The sequence below is a fragment of the Camelus dromedarius genome, chromosome 33 (assembly GCF_036321535.1).
Source record: "Camelus dromedarius isolate mCamDro1 chromosome 33, mCamDro1.pat, whole genome shotgun sequence".
NCBI lineage: Eukaryota > Metazoa > Chordata > Mammalia > Artiodactyla > Camelidae > Camelus > Camelus dromedarius.
In genome coordinates, this window is record NC_087468.1 from 12,897,875 (window position 1) to 12,912,350 (window position 14,476).

The 14,476-nt window shown below is 44.2% G+C and overlaps 1 protein-coding gene across 1 annotated transcript in view; it reads left to right on the forward strand.

The window, feature by feature from the left end:
• MERTK (MER proto-oncogene, tyrosine kinase) overlaps positions 1-14,476 on the forward strand; it is an 89,455-nt gene that overhangs the window by 51,030 nt on the left and 23,949 nt on the right. Inside the window, exons 7-9 of the mRNA XM_031441245.2 lie at positions 2,660-2,843; positions 7,144-7,295; positions 11,575-11,728. Of these exons, the coding sequence (XP_031297105.2) occupies positions 2,660-2,843; positions 7,144-7,295; positions 11,575-11,728 (490 nt within the window). The remainder of the gene's footprint in view (positions 1-2,659; positions 2,844-7,143; positions 7,296-11,574; positions 11,729-14,476) is intronic.

Consider the following 14,476-nt stretch of genomic DNA (forward strand, 5'->3'; position numbering starts at 1 on the left):
GTTTTTGCTTCATGTATTTCAGAACTCTGTTGTTTTGGGAACAACCAGGACCTGTTTCCTTGCATATGAACATGGCTGTCCCTGTATATAAACATAAATGGAGCATGGATCAGCCTTTTTTTTTTTTTTTAATGGAGGTGTAGTTTCAGGTGTACAACATAGTGATTCAAAATTGTTATAGATTATACTCCATTTATAGTTATTATAAAATATTGGCTATATTTCCTGTGTGAATCAGCCTTTTTAAAAATTGTTTCAAGTTGCTGAGCTGTTTAAAGAGTCAGTGGGGACATAAGACTCCTTCCCGTGGGAGGATGTTACCTTTAGGGGGACTGAGGAAGAGTACCACCGCACCTTGAGAAGAGTGGGTTTCAGAGTAAGGTGAGGTGGAGTAAGATAGTTGGCGGGGCCTGAAAACATCAGGCTACCCCTGATGTACAGATGAAAGATGATCATGAACAAGCTTCACTTACTGTCTCTCTTTGCCTGGGCTTTGGGTAGCCATGGAAAAGCCAAAGCAAAGAGGGAGAGAGTGAAAAATCATCTTGTGACTGCCGAACTGCGGCCCTGCTTGCCCACCTTGGATCCTACGGGGCCGGACATGGTTATTCTCTCTGTGCCGCACCAGCTGGCCCATTCTCCTTTCCATCTCTGTTAGGGTTACTAGATTTAGCAAATAAGAACACAGTTACTTTACACGCTAAAGTACATGAGCAATTTTGTGACATACCTGTACCTGTAATTATTTGTTATTTATCTGAAATTTAAATATAACTGGCTGTCCTTTATTTTCCCTGGCAGTCCTAGTTGAGAACTAATCAACGTGAAGGTGTCCCCAGAAGTGATACTTTCGTATTCTGTTGATGAGCAGTGTATTACCATTTCTGAAGGGACCAAGTGTAGTTTTGTAGCAAATTCCCAGTTCGTTACAATTTTAGACTCTGACTTGGTGACAAATGAATGTTTTGGACAAGATTCAGGTCCACCCACTAGCAGGACACACCCTCTCACTTCCTTTGGTCCTGACATTTCTTTCTTCACCCATTTTTGGGCTACAGACTCCATTTCTATTTTTAACTCTCTCACATAGGTCTTGCTGCTTCGTGCCCTCTTTTCCCCCCGGACCCACTGAGCACTGTTAAAGAAACCCCGTCTTCTTCTAGGAATGTACTCTCAGAGAGTGACCCTGGGCCTGGAAACGCTCCAGCGGGTTTCCCATTTCCGGAAGTGGGACAGGGGTGGAGAGCCACAGCTTCCTCCACCTTAGTTTTTGTGCTTGGTCACCAGGAAGTAGGTGCAGAGTCTAAAGTGAAGAAACAAAAAGTAATTTCTGCCAACAGCCACCACCGAGATAAGCACACAGCCCCTTGTTGGTCTTGGTGGCTCCTCAGGCCAACTAGTCCCTTCTTGTCACCCATGGAGTCTGTGGATCTGAGTCAGAGGTGAGACTTGGCCCCAACACCACCCTCTGGGTATCCATCCACTCAGGGACTGGAACTCCAAAATGTTGATTTGTGACATCCTTGGTCTAAATTTCAAACATATGTATCTTGAAATAACAGCATTGTGTGTCCACAGCCCATATTTCCAAGCCCATTATTATTGAGAATACATTTTGTGGGTTTAAGACTTTCTCCCCAGTTGTTTTTGGTGGCTTCTGTTTTATCTGATACTATTTTGTCTTTTCTGATTTTATAAGTACGACATGTTTTAGAAATTGTGAAAAACATACAATGAGAGAAAACTCTCCATGATCGCCATTCCTAGATAAGAGATATCCTTAAGGGAAAAGCTGGAAGTTTAGCAGAAGACTAGGTCTTTGCTGGGAATCCCCTCTCTTGCCTGTGCCTGCAGAGGACGTCTGGAGAGGGATGTGGAGAGACAGGTGGAGTTTATGGAGGGAAAGATGAGGTCCAAGAACTCAGAGGAAAGAGCTGATAGACTTTAAAGAGGTTTAGAGAAAAGTTTGTTGGGTGAAGTGCAAATGACCCTTTCCCATATCTCCCCACTAAAAAATACCAGAAAATCTACATTATCTGTGTATGCTTTTGGAGTTGAATTTACATTGGGGTGGTAATGGGAGGTAGGAATAAAGGACATGTTAAAATTAGCCTCAAGACAGGAGCAGAATTCCTCAGGTTACATAGTGAAAATAAATACAGTTTTTTTTTTAAGTATCTCACCTTCTAAAGTAGGATTTGGGAAATGTTTTTTCTTTAAAGGGTCATATAGTAAGTATTTTAGGTTTTGCCACCACAAATGATGTCTGTTGTCTTGACTGCTTAGTCTGTGAAACAGCTGAAAGAAAAGATTGTGAATTGAAGTGATTCCGAGAGAGGACAGGCTCTGTTTTATTTTACATTGTAATATAAATTATGCTAATTACAGTAGCATAATGATAATTATTTGCTCTGTTACCTGCCGAAGTGAGAACACTTATTTTAGGCATTTTTCATTAGGTCCTCAGTTGTTGCTCAGGTCAGGAGCATGAGTAACACTCAGTAATGCTGGTGGGAAATTCAGGGTGAGGCCGGAAAGGAAGCAGGTACTTCCCCTCGGCAGAGAGGAAGTACCCTGTACACCGAATGCACGAATGCCCCGTGCCTGACATTCCTACCGCCTGACTAACGCCTGGTCCACATTTTCACTCTTCATGTAGGTCCAGGAAGTTGATCTGCTGAGTAATGGCTCAGTTATGGTTTTTAACACCTCTGCTTCACCACATCTGTATCAAATCGAGCAGCTGCAAGCTCTGGCTAATTACAACATCGGTGTGTCCTGCATGAATGAAGTCGGCTGGTCTGCAGTGAGCCCTTGGATTCTGGCCAGCACGACCGAAGGAGGTAATTCCTGGGGTTCAGCATGGATGTTGTGCCTGACGGCATGTGATGAAGCAAATCCTTCCTGGTGGCCTGATTTAGAGTTTAAGTTTTGCTTTGTGTGGCCTTTAATTATACAATAGTTGTTACTCATAGCATCAAACTCAAGAAAACTAACAAATGTGAAGTTGGCTAATGTTCACCAAGCACCTACTATGTGCCAAGGGTACCTAGTACCCTTGGGTATTTTACATGCATTATTTCAACAGATGCTCATAACAACCATATGAAGTGGGTACTATTATCCTTATAGTATTTTTATAACAAATTTTATTTACATCTGTAAACTTTATTTTCTATGTACTGCTTTTGATTTCTGAGATTGTCTATTTTTTCTGTGAGTACTGCAATGAATGCTGTAGTCCGTTAAGTTTCAATTGTTCAATTTCTGTTATTTCCTAATTTAGAGCTCTAGATTACTCAGAACCTCTTTCCAGCCCTCAACTCTGGACTTACATAATCAGTGCTCTCATCTTCATTCGGGCTGTAGGACAGGTCTGGGTCACAAGTTGCTGGGGCTTAATCCTTGCACAAATGAAACTAGTGCCAAGGCTGTGAAATATCTTAAGTGAGAGGGGAAAACCTTTGAGAACAATTTCTATGTGCCGTTTCATTTTCATTCAGTTCCAAACACTTTCTGATTTCTGTTTTGATTTCTTCCTTGAGCTATTGGTTATTTTGGCCGCTTATCCTAAATACTAGGTTAAAAATATTAGTTTCTAAATATTTTGGAATTTCCCAGAAATCTTTGTCATATTGATTTCTAATTTCATTCTCTTGAGGTCAAAGAGCATAATTTGTATCACTTGAATCCTCTGAAATGTGCTGAGACTCATTCTGTGGCCCAGAGCACGGTCTACTTTGATAAATGTTCCGCGTGCACTTGAAGAGAATGTGTGTTCTGCTCTTATTAGGTGAAATGTTCTATAAATGTCAACTTGGTCAAGTTTGTTGATGGTATTTTTCAAATTGTATTCTTAGTGATTTTCTGCCTCCTTTTCCTATCAGTGATTTAGAGAGGTGCATTGAAATCTCCGGTTATGATTGTGAGTTTATCTGTTTCTGTTTGTAACTCTAGCAGGTCAAATATTTTGAAGTTCTATTATTTGTGCATAAATGCTTAATATTACAATGCTCTCCTAGTAAACTGGCCACTTTATCGTTATGAACTTATTTTCTTTACCTTTGTTAATATTATTTTCTGTGAAATCTATTTTGTCTGATATTAATAGAGCCATTTTAGCTTTCTTTTGATTACATGGCATATATTTTATTCATAGTTATTTTTCACTTATTTGTATCTTTATATTCAAGGTGCATTTCATAGAGGCAGTGCTTTACTTCACAATCCTTGCCTTTAAATTAGGGTATTTAATCCATTAAAATGCATGGTATCATTCATATAGGTAGATTTACATCGATCGTATTTTCTATTTGTTCTGTCTGTAATTTGCTCTCCTTCTTTTTCTTCTTTTGGATTAATTTTTTTTACTCTATTTTATCTCCTTTTGACTTACCTGCCATGTGTCTCATGTCTGGTAATCTTTGGTTGGACTCCTGACATCGTGAATTTTACCTTGTTGGGTGCTAGACACTTTTGTATTCTTGTAAGTATGGAGCTTTGCTTGGGGTCACAGTTAAGCTACTGGGAAAAAATTGACCCTTTTGGATCTTGCTTTTAGCATTTGTTAGATTGGACCAGAGCAATCGGTCTAGGGTCACTTATTACCCACTATTGAGACAAAACTGTCGCGTGTGCTCCACCCAGTGCTTGACTCACCAGATTTTCCGGTCTGATTGATGAGAACAGGCACTATGCAGCCATTTGTTGAACCTCTTCAATTGCTTCCTCAATTTTTTTTTTCTCAAATTTGGTCTCTTGTCTTTAATCTGTTTATTCTACTTTTTTGGCGGGGGGGAGGAGATTTAGTTGACCTATCTTCCAATTCTTCTATTAAATACTTTTTCTTATATGGTCAATTTCAAGAATTTTCTTTCTTTTTTGATAGTTTTTTTCCAGTTCTCCGTTGTACTCCAGGTACTAATGTGGGGACTAAAACCTTTCTCCTTTTCTTATCTTTGGGTATGTTACTTGTTAGTTTCGTTCGTTTAGTTTTCTCTAGTTCCCTACCCTGGCTTTGCCTCCTCTGAGCCCTCTGTGCTGTGTGTTGTTTTGGTCCCTGACATTCATGAAGGGCCCCCACCCCCAGCCTCTGCTGATCCGCCACTGTCCGCGCCCACTGAGGAGTGAAGAATCGGTGATTGACCGGAAGCTCTGTGAGCGGGGGCGGGGCTTTAGGCGTCACTGTCAGGTGGCTGGGTGGCAACCTGAGTGTTTTGGGTTGGATACCCCCAGGTGTCAACATTGGCTTTCTTTCCCCTGGGGCCACTTGTTTTCTCTAGAATTGAGTCTCCTGTCCCCAGCCTCAGGCATATGAACCTGGCTACTGATGTCCTGGGAGCCGGTGGGGAGGAGGTGGAGGTGGAGTCCCCTTCATTCAGTGCACAACTTGCACTTCTCTCCCCAGTTGTCAATCTGGCCCCTCCTCGTGTCTCCATTCTGCTGGTGCCCCCAAGTCCAGCAGCTTTTCAGTCCTGAAAAGCCTGTCTCCTGTGGGAATTTAAGGGGTACTTGCCAGGTGTGTGTGGCAGTAGGTTGGAGGGGTGCATCCTGATCAAACTTCCAGTCTTCCAGTTTTAGTCCCCACTTTAGTACCACTTCTGAGCCTCTCTGTGGTTCTCTGGGGGAGAATCAGCTTGCTGACTTAACTGTACCAACCTACGCTCTTTTCTAGCTTTCATATATATGTTGGCATTCCTCTTCCACTGTTGACTCCTCTAAACCCTGTGAGTTTATACTGTTTTAAATTCCTTATTGTCATCCTAGAGGGGTTTTAGGAGGCAATAGACATAAGGACATGCTGAGCCAGCTATGTTTCTCTGTAAATTCTACAACGGATTTGAAAGTCTGTTTTCATAGACATAGCTTTAGCTGTATGACGTTTTCTAAGCTGAAATTTATTCTAGCTTCATTATTACTGCTCCTGGAATCAGCAGAGACAAAGAGAGTTATTGTGCCCTTTTGTTTCTCTTTGAGATATATCAGAAATACCCAGTTTAATCTCCCCTAAGCACAACGTACTACAGGCAACAATTTCCTATATATTATTGCAATTGTTTTTACTCTTTATATGTGAAACACTTATTTTTTAAATTTCTAAAATGGATCATTGATACATACTTTCTGCAGCTTTCTTATCCCCCCAATTAGGTATTTCTTCATAACACTTTATATGGTCTCCCAAAATCTTTTCAGAGTGGGGCAGTAAGTATTCCATTGGAAAATTATCAGTTTATTGTATCATAATCATTGACTGAACATTCTGTTTATTCCTTTTTGTCACTATTATACTTCAGTGAATCTAACACTACCTACAGGAGGATTTTTCTGGATTAAATCCCTGGAAATAAAACATTTGGTCAAAGGGCATATTTTTTAAAACATAGCTACAATCACATTCCTCCCTCCCCCCCAAAATGTAGTTATAACCTTGACTTCTTTCCCAAATTATTTTGTACGCATACTGTACCCACATACATACTTTTTTTTTTTTAAGTGCTTAAACTTTTATTATCCTTGTATCCTTGTGAGAGATAACAGATTTTGACAAGAAGTGGGTATGTGGCTTGTGGAGAATTATTATAAATGAAAGAGTGAAAACCAGTGCTAAATTCTACATTTTGACATCTAGCCCAGTAATTAATATTTGACCTTCTGATCTTCATTCAGGAGATGTCTAAAACACACACACACACATACGTATTTAAATTTATTGACTGATCAGCTCTGTTCAAACCATCAGTAACCTACGTCTGGACTTTAAACTTGTGGCTTCCTCTGAGCTCAGCAGTGTCCCCTGCCTGTGCAGTGCAAACCACACAGAGCGGACCCCCGGCCAGCCTGGGGGTGCCTGTTGGGGTTGTGTGTGCTTTGCTTCCCCAGGAGGGGTTCCTGAGCCGCCCCCCTCCTTTCCTGCCTTCCCTTTCTGTCTTATTTTAGTTTAGAAAGGGCTTCCTTTTTTAAACTGAGATAGCTCAATGGTCCTTCATTGAAAAGAGGGTAAAAATCCACAGTTAATCTCAGTCTCATTTGAATCCTTTTCATAGAAAATTCAAAAAAACGAAACATACCAAAACCAGGAAGGGAATGAATCTCAGGGAGCTTTTCTGTGCACTCCTTCAGCCCTCTCTCCTTCTTTTGCAGCCCCATCCGTAGCACCTCTGAATGTCACTATGTCTCTGAACGAGTCTAGCAACAAGGTGGACATCAGATGGGTCAAGCCTCCAATTAAGAAGCAGGACGGGGAGCTGGTGGGCTACCGGATCACTCACGTGTGGCAGAGCGCTGAGATGTCCGTAAGTCTCAACTTTAAAAGAGCGCCTTGTCTCCTTTGATTTGCTGATTGAATACTCCTTGAGCATTCATTTTGGTGAGAAAAGACCTGATCTTAAGCGGTTTAGGCAAGGCAACTTTCAGTGTAGTAAGAGTTAGAAGTACTTGAAAAGTTACAAAGTTCTGAGGAATCTTCAGGGCTTTCCTCACTCACTCTTCATCCATTCATTTATTTAATCAGTCAGTGTGTATAATGTAGAATTCATCCTTGGTTATCACCTCATTCTTGCCTTCAGGGAACTTAGGCTTTTCGAGGAAGACAGTGCAAATTACCTGGAGGGCTTAGCAGTCCTGCAATTCCCAGGAAGTTCCAGAAGATGCTTTTCGGAAAAAGATTGTCAGGGAAGAATCCTAGTCTCATAGGGGATGGCAAGGGGAGGTCTAAATATGCAATCAGGTCGGCTTGGCACTGCTCCGTAAGAGCTGAAATTAGACACAAGATGCGATGGACCAGAGCCAGGTTGCCTGTATCGTTCATGGCCCAGCACACGGCAAGAGTGCCAGCCTGGCAGCCCAGCTTCCTGCCTGATCTCCTCAATCTGCCCAATCTCCTCAATCTGCCCAATCTGCGATCAATGAACCCAGGTGGCAGGCTGGACAGCTGAGGTCCCAGGGCCAAGAGCTCAGCGCAAGCCCATGCTCTCTGCAGCTGCACGGTGGTCACGCTGTGGCCACCTTCACCTTTGCCAGAATGGCTTAAGGTCAGAGGGTGGTTTGACTCATCACACACAGCCGGGATGTGTAAGGATGCTCAGGGCCCATGGCAGCAGACCGCCTCTCCCCCAGTAAAAGGGGTACCTGATCTGGGCTCGGAATTATTTTGACAAAGATTGAGAGTTGGACAAAGACTGAGGAGTCTTTATTTTGACAAAGATCGAGCATGAGAGAAGGCATAAGGGGGAAATCATGACCCACTGGAAGGCCTGGAATGTGAATCCCTTGAGGAAGGTGGTGTGAGGTGAAGATGGATGCCGCTGCCCTAGGAGGGAGGTCAGATCGAATTTGGCAGATGGCAAGGGAGCCCATGAAAATCACAAGCCCAGAAAGATGATTTGAAAGTTACATATGATGACAATGGCTTATGTGACTCAGACCCCTTTATAGATAAGAAAGTTGAACTTATGGAGAAAAGTAACCTTCAGATCTGCCATCTTTCCACCGGCGCACCCTGCTGACTGGCCAGGTCACTCAGCACGTCGCTCCTGCTGCCCTCTTGGAAGCTTTTCTTGCTCACTGAGATCATACAGAGGACAGTGGGGCCTGACTGCCCCTCCTTCGCCCGGTGATGTGACTTGGTTGGGGGGCCCTGGTTGTGAAGGGCACCGTCAGCCCTGAAGACAACCTTGTGTCTCCTCCTGAGCTTCCACGGGCATCACTGCTAGAAATCAGTGCTGAGCACAGACACAGAGAAAAGAGGTATCTTTTATCCACCCCGGGAGAGGAGGAGGGAGGGTGACCTGCCGCTCTTTCAAGAAATTGCTTTGTTTCTATCCTGCTCAAGTGTCTGCCAAGGGGACCTCTTGAGCTGGGCAGGTGGGCCGGAGTGATGAGAGCCTTAGGAATGACGCCACCAGACAGCGTAACGCACAAGTGCCATTGACACTCGGCCATGCGTTCTGATCGTCCTTTGCTCAAAATGGTCCCCACTGCGGTGAGAACAGTGCCGCCCCCGTTAGGGCTGTGACCTTTCTAGTCGTTACCTCCTTGGAAATGCTGGATCACCCCAGCAGGACGGTCCTTTGCATTGTGCCCGGGCTCTACTTTGTGCATCACAACAGGCTTGTGACAACAAAAGATTCGGTGGGGGGAAAAAAAAGACTCAATGGCTCATTTTGCTTTGAGTAACATTCCCAGAGACAGGTCACGAGCCGAGCCGCAGCGGGAGACAAATAGGAACACTGAAGGGAAAGGGGGGGAGGCTACAGCTCAGTGGTAGAGTGCATATGTAGCATGCACAAGGTCCTGGGTTCAATCCCCAGTACCTCCATCAAAAAATAAACCTAATTACCTCCCCCTCTAAAAACCAAACAAACGAAAGAACACTGCAGGAAAGAAAGCTCACTCCAGGAGGAACCTAAAACTCCCAATTTGCTCAAAGCATGGGAGGTACAAATTGGAAAGTAACTTCTCTGGGTTTTCATAGTGAGTTATAGGCCCTGTGTGAATGAATAGGTGTTATAAACCGCTTTTACGTTTATTTCCAAAAGGACAGTTTTGTTTCTGTTAGGATTTCTCTTCTTCTAGGGATTTAATTCTTTTGGAAATCATGCGTTTCCTCTTATTTTGAGATCATTTTACTCATAAACAGTGTATTGTGTTTGAATCCTCGTAGACAAAAAGCATGAGACCAGAAGCTGGCCCCGGTGCCTCGTCAGGCACGAAGTCTTTGTGCTTTGAGTAAACGGTGCTGCTGACGAGCTGCTTCTCAGCTGCCAGCCTGAGTCACCGCAGGGCTGCAGGGCTGCGGGTTTGGACAGGGAGGTTACGCTACCTGATGATTTTCTGTCTTCCCCAAATTATATAGAGAACCACCAACTAACTCATATTCAAAGCTGGGTTTGCTGTACAGAAAATGCCCTTTGATAGCCCCCCAAATTAATTGTTAATTTGTCACCCTAATTAACAACAACAAAAAAAATCTATGGAAAACCAAAAAAATTTTAGTTAAAAGACCTAAAATTTTAAGGCGATGTTTTTCCCTCTCACCCCTTGTCTGGGGACATCTCTAGGTCCTGATGGTCACTGCCAGTTGAGATTATAAACGGTCTCTGGGTGGCCGACCCAGGTGCCCCCGTGGTTGTGAGCGATGGGACGGCCGTGTCTGTGAGCACTGGGCTGGCTGCACCAGCAGTGACCAGCATGAGTGAGGACGAGGGAATGAAGTCACCCCCCAAACCAGGCCCCTGCTACTCGTTGGTGATCTGTGACATCTGTGCTCCACAGGACATGACATTTCTTTCTCTCTGTGAAAACAAATCTGCACACTTCAAAGATAAGAGATGTGTTCCTCCGGCTTCGTTTCAGCCTTCACCACCCCTGCAGCTCCCACTTGAAAAGCCAGCCCCAAACACAAAATTAGTCTCCTACTCGGGAGAACATCATGGTAGTCGAGGTTTGGAGACAAAGGGGAAAGCACTATATAAGCCCTTAGTTCTGGTTATTTTTTCAAAAATCATTTCCTCCTATTTTTTTTCTTAAAAAAGATGTATTCCTAAATCAGAATGCTTGTTATAAAGCATTTTCATCAACTTGGTTCCTCTTGTATTATGTGCGTTTAAAATGGTCCTTTTTCAACAAAAAGACCTCAAAGACAGTTCAGACACTTTGGTTTACTTATTAATACTTCCCTTCTCTTCCCCTCTTAGTTTTTTCTCCCCTAGAATAATTTTCTCTCCATTGAAAGAAAAAAGTAAGCTCAACCATTGTTTGGAGCCATTATCCCAAGAATGTTTTGTTCCCAGTTTTTATAACTGTATCTTTCATTTGATAATTCACCTATAAGCATTGTTGGTAAAAGAACAGAGATCAACAGGATATAAAAATTCAAGATGTGTTCATTTCAAATATTGATATTTGGTATTATAATCTTGAATCAAAAGCTCATACAGGATATGAAGTAAAGAAGCAGATGGGAGGTAAGGACACTTCTGGGTTCTTGGCGATTCTTTAATGTTGGCTTAAGGTACATGGCAGTTGGCTTTAAAACAAAATAAATAAGTGAAGAGGATGTTTGAAGATGGAGCCCGTGGTGCGTTTGTCACACCAGAAGAGAAGAAAATGACATCAGTGCCCTCCTAAATGTAGATTCGAGTCACAACTCTTAGAATTGCAGGGAACAAGAGCCCCTCCAGGCTGGGTGAGGGAGGCTGGCGTTCGGCCCCTGTCAAGATGCAGCATGGCTCCTGGCAGTGCGGAGGGTGGGGGTCCCGAGGAGACAGTCTTGCTCTTGCCAGTGGGGTGTATCTGCCACATGCTCCCCTTCTTCCAGGGGCTTCTTCACTGGCCACTCCAAGTGCCATGCCTGCACGGCCCTGGTAGACCAAGGCCCCCAAGGCCTGAGGATGCTGCCAGCGTGTCCTGCATCCCTGCCTGTCTCAGGCTCCCTGGGCTGTGGCCTGAGTGCGGCAAGGATGCTGTGAAAACATAGCCGCTGCCCCTGGGATGTGCGTGGGGCGGCATCCCCCAGAAAAACTGTGGGCAGATAGGTGATTTCATCTCCTTTCCTCTCCTCTCTATCCCCAGAAGGAGCTCTCGGAAGAAGTCGGCCAGAATGGCAGCCACGCCCAGCTTTCTGTTCAGGTCCACAATGCCACGTGCACAGTGAGGATTGCGGCCATCACCAAAGGGGGAGTCGGGCCCTTCAGTGACCCGGTGGAAATACCCATCCCGCCACATGGTGAGAGCTGGCGCCCTTATCAGCTGATAGAACCTCAGTCCGGGCAACGCACAGGTTGCCGGAGAGTAAGCTGTGGGATGGAAGAAAAATAAAGACCAAAAGGAATTTTGGCAGGGGTCAGGACAGAGCTCCTGATGCCCGTGAGTCCTCCCACTACTGCTTCTGTTCATGGTAATGACTTACCAGGAAGATTTGTCCTTCAGAACACCGAATTCAACTGGACTTACTGAATTTAGTTTAAATGACATATGCGTGGCTGAATTTTGGATGCGCAGCGTGTAACTGGCATTGTTTGTTTTTTTCATTGGTGTTTGTTTTAAGCAGTGCAGCCTTGTTGTGAGTCATCCAAGCCTCGGGTAACGTGCTTCATGATTGATCCGCACAGAACGGGCAGTGTTTCCTACAGAAACCGTCTTTAGACGGCTCTAGGCTCACTCAGCTCAATGCCCAGCCGTGCGTGCTGGCTTCTGCGTGTTGTTGGGGTGACCTTCAGCAGGGTGACACTGTGGTGCCCCAGGTGACCCAAAGGCTGTGTTTGCTTCCGTAGACCAGGGGAGCTACCTTGTTCTAAATCTGACCTGCCCTGGGTTATTTGACAGTGAACCACTGTCATCGGCTCCATGCGGACACCTAGATTGGTGTGATTTGTGCATTTATAAGTTCTTGCCAAATATGGCCTTTGTGCCTACAGTAGACGGGGCTTGTGAGCAGACCACTGAGTTCCCATCTGTCTGTCCCAGTGACCTCAAATGTGCCCTCCCTTTTAGTGCCAGATTACAGACATATTATTGTTCCTACAGCCCAAAGTCCTTGTCCCTACGGAAGATTAGTAACTGGAGACAGGGACACAAGGTGTGTCCACCGCAGGGAAATTCAGAGACAATGAGATTCTGATTCAAAAGGCACAGGTTGAAAAATCAGAGCTTAAGATGACAGATCTGTCATCCTCACACAAAATAAACTGTCCAAAATTGTAAAAAGCTCTGCCGTCCCGGCAGTCCCGGCTTTGCACGGTTCCAGTCTGCATACGTTTCAGTTACCACGGTTTAGTTAAATAACACCTTTTCCCTAGCAATATGGTTCAAATTTGAGCTGCCAGCAAATGCTTACTGTGAGTAATTGTATAAACTTCACCGCCAGCTCTTCAGTCCACAGATCACTCCATAAATACTGAACACATCATGGTCGTGACTAGTCATGTCCCTTTTTCAGGGTCCATCGTGGTTGGTCACCACGCTTTCGTTATTCAGTTCACACACATCTAACCAGCACAGAGCTGCGTTACTTCTTTGTGTCCCGGGGCAAACTCACATGGCATTTCACAGGAACAGATCAAGTTGCTGAACAAAAATGAAAGTGCAGCAAAGAAAGGAAAAGAGATAGTGTCGGGAGTGAAATGGGAATTGAATGTACAGGGGGTTATGAAATAGTTGGCGGCGGGCACATTGATGCTGCTGCCATTTGCTCGCAAGCCGGGCAGCAGGGACTGCTGGGCAGCCAGGGACCTCAGGGAAGGAGGACTTACCCAGATGAATGAAGTGGGTGTGCTGAAGAGGAGGGAGATGTCCCGGAGGAAGTGAGACTGGCAAAAATCTTCACATTTGTGCCAGGACTCCGTAGTTGGTGTCCTGAATTAAGAATAGATTCTGACCTACTGAATGAGGAGGCACGAGCCACCCACGTCAGGGTGGGCAGGTAGCTCCCTCAGCATCCGAGCTCCCACTTGGGGGGAAGTGAAAATGCTGGGGACATTTTGATGGAGCAGTTTCAATCCACCCACGCAAAGGAAGTAGAGTCACAAGATTTATCACAGATCCTAAAAACAGGGGTTGGGGGGTGGTGAGCCCAGCCCGAAGGGCAGTCCTCTGTCCCAGATTAGAGCATGTGAGAGAGACTGGGGTAGCAAACACCACTGCTTAACTTCTCAAGGGCTCAACTCTAAGTGGTTATTTTATTTACTTAATTTTATTTTTTAGGCCTTTTTTTTTAGGGGGGGAGGAGGTAATTAGGTTTACTTATTTATTTTTAATGGAGGTGCTGGGGATTGAACCCAGGACCTCGTGGATGCTAAGCATGTGCTCTACTACTGAGCTATCAGCTCCCCTCCTTAAGCAGTTATTTTTAAAGGTGCCCCGGGAAAAGCAAAATGGGAACTTGAGCAGGAATCCTCAGCTCAGTTCCTTATCAAAATGTCTAGATTCTGGGTGTGAGCAGGGTTGTCACACTGTAAACTCAGAAGAGCTGTTTTCTCATCACAACGTTAAAGGAACTCACAAAGATATTTTACAGCATTAAAAGTGCAAGGGATAAAACGCTGGAAGCGAATCCAGACTTAGAAAGGAGTCTGACATCCGCCAGGGCGTGGAGAGTACATTCTGTCCTAAGCTCTGTGACTAGAAGCTGGCAAGCACTGTTCCAACCACTCCGGATGAGTTTCTTTTACAAAGAAACATTTTAAATTCTCAATAGTTCTAGTGTTTTAAGTTACTGAGTACCAGTTAAATGTTAGTTTCACCATTACTTCAGTTCCTTATACATTCATAACTGGCATGAAGAGTTTCCCCAATATCACAAATCAGCTATACTTCAATTTAAAAAATTAATACAAAATACAAAACAGAGAGTTTCCCGTTGATTATTAAGATCCCTCTGTGCAACTTACACCATCAAAGTGAGTACTTCCTCCATGTGTAGATCACAAAATAAAGGAGGATTTAGTTCTAGAACCTGGACTGTGTTACAAGCGCA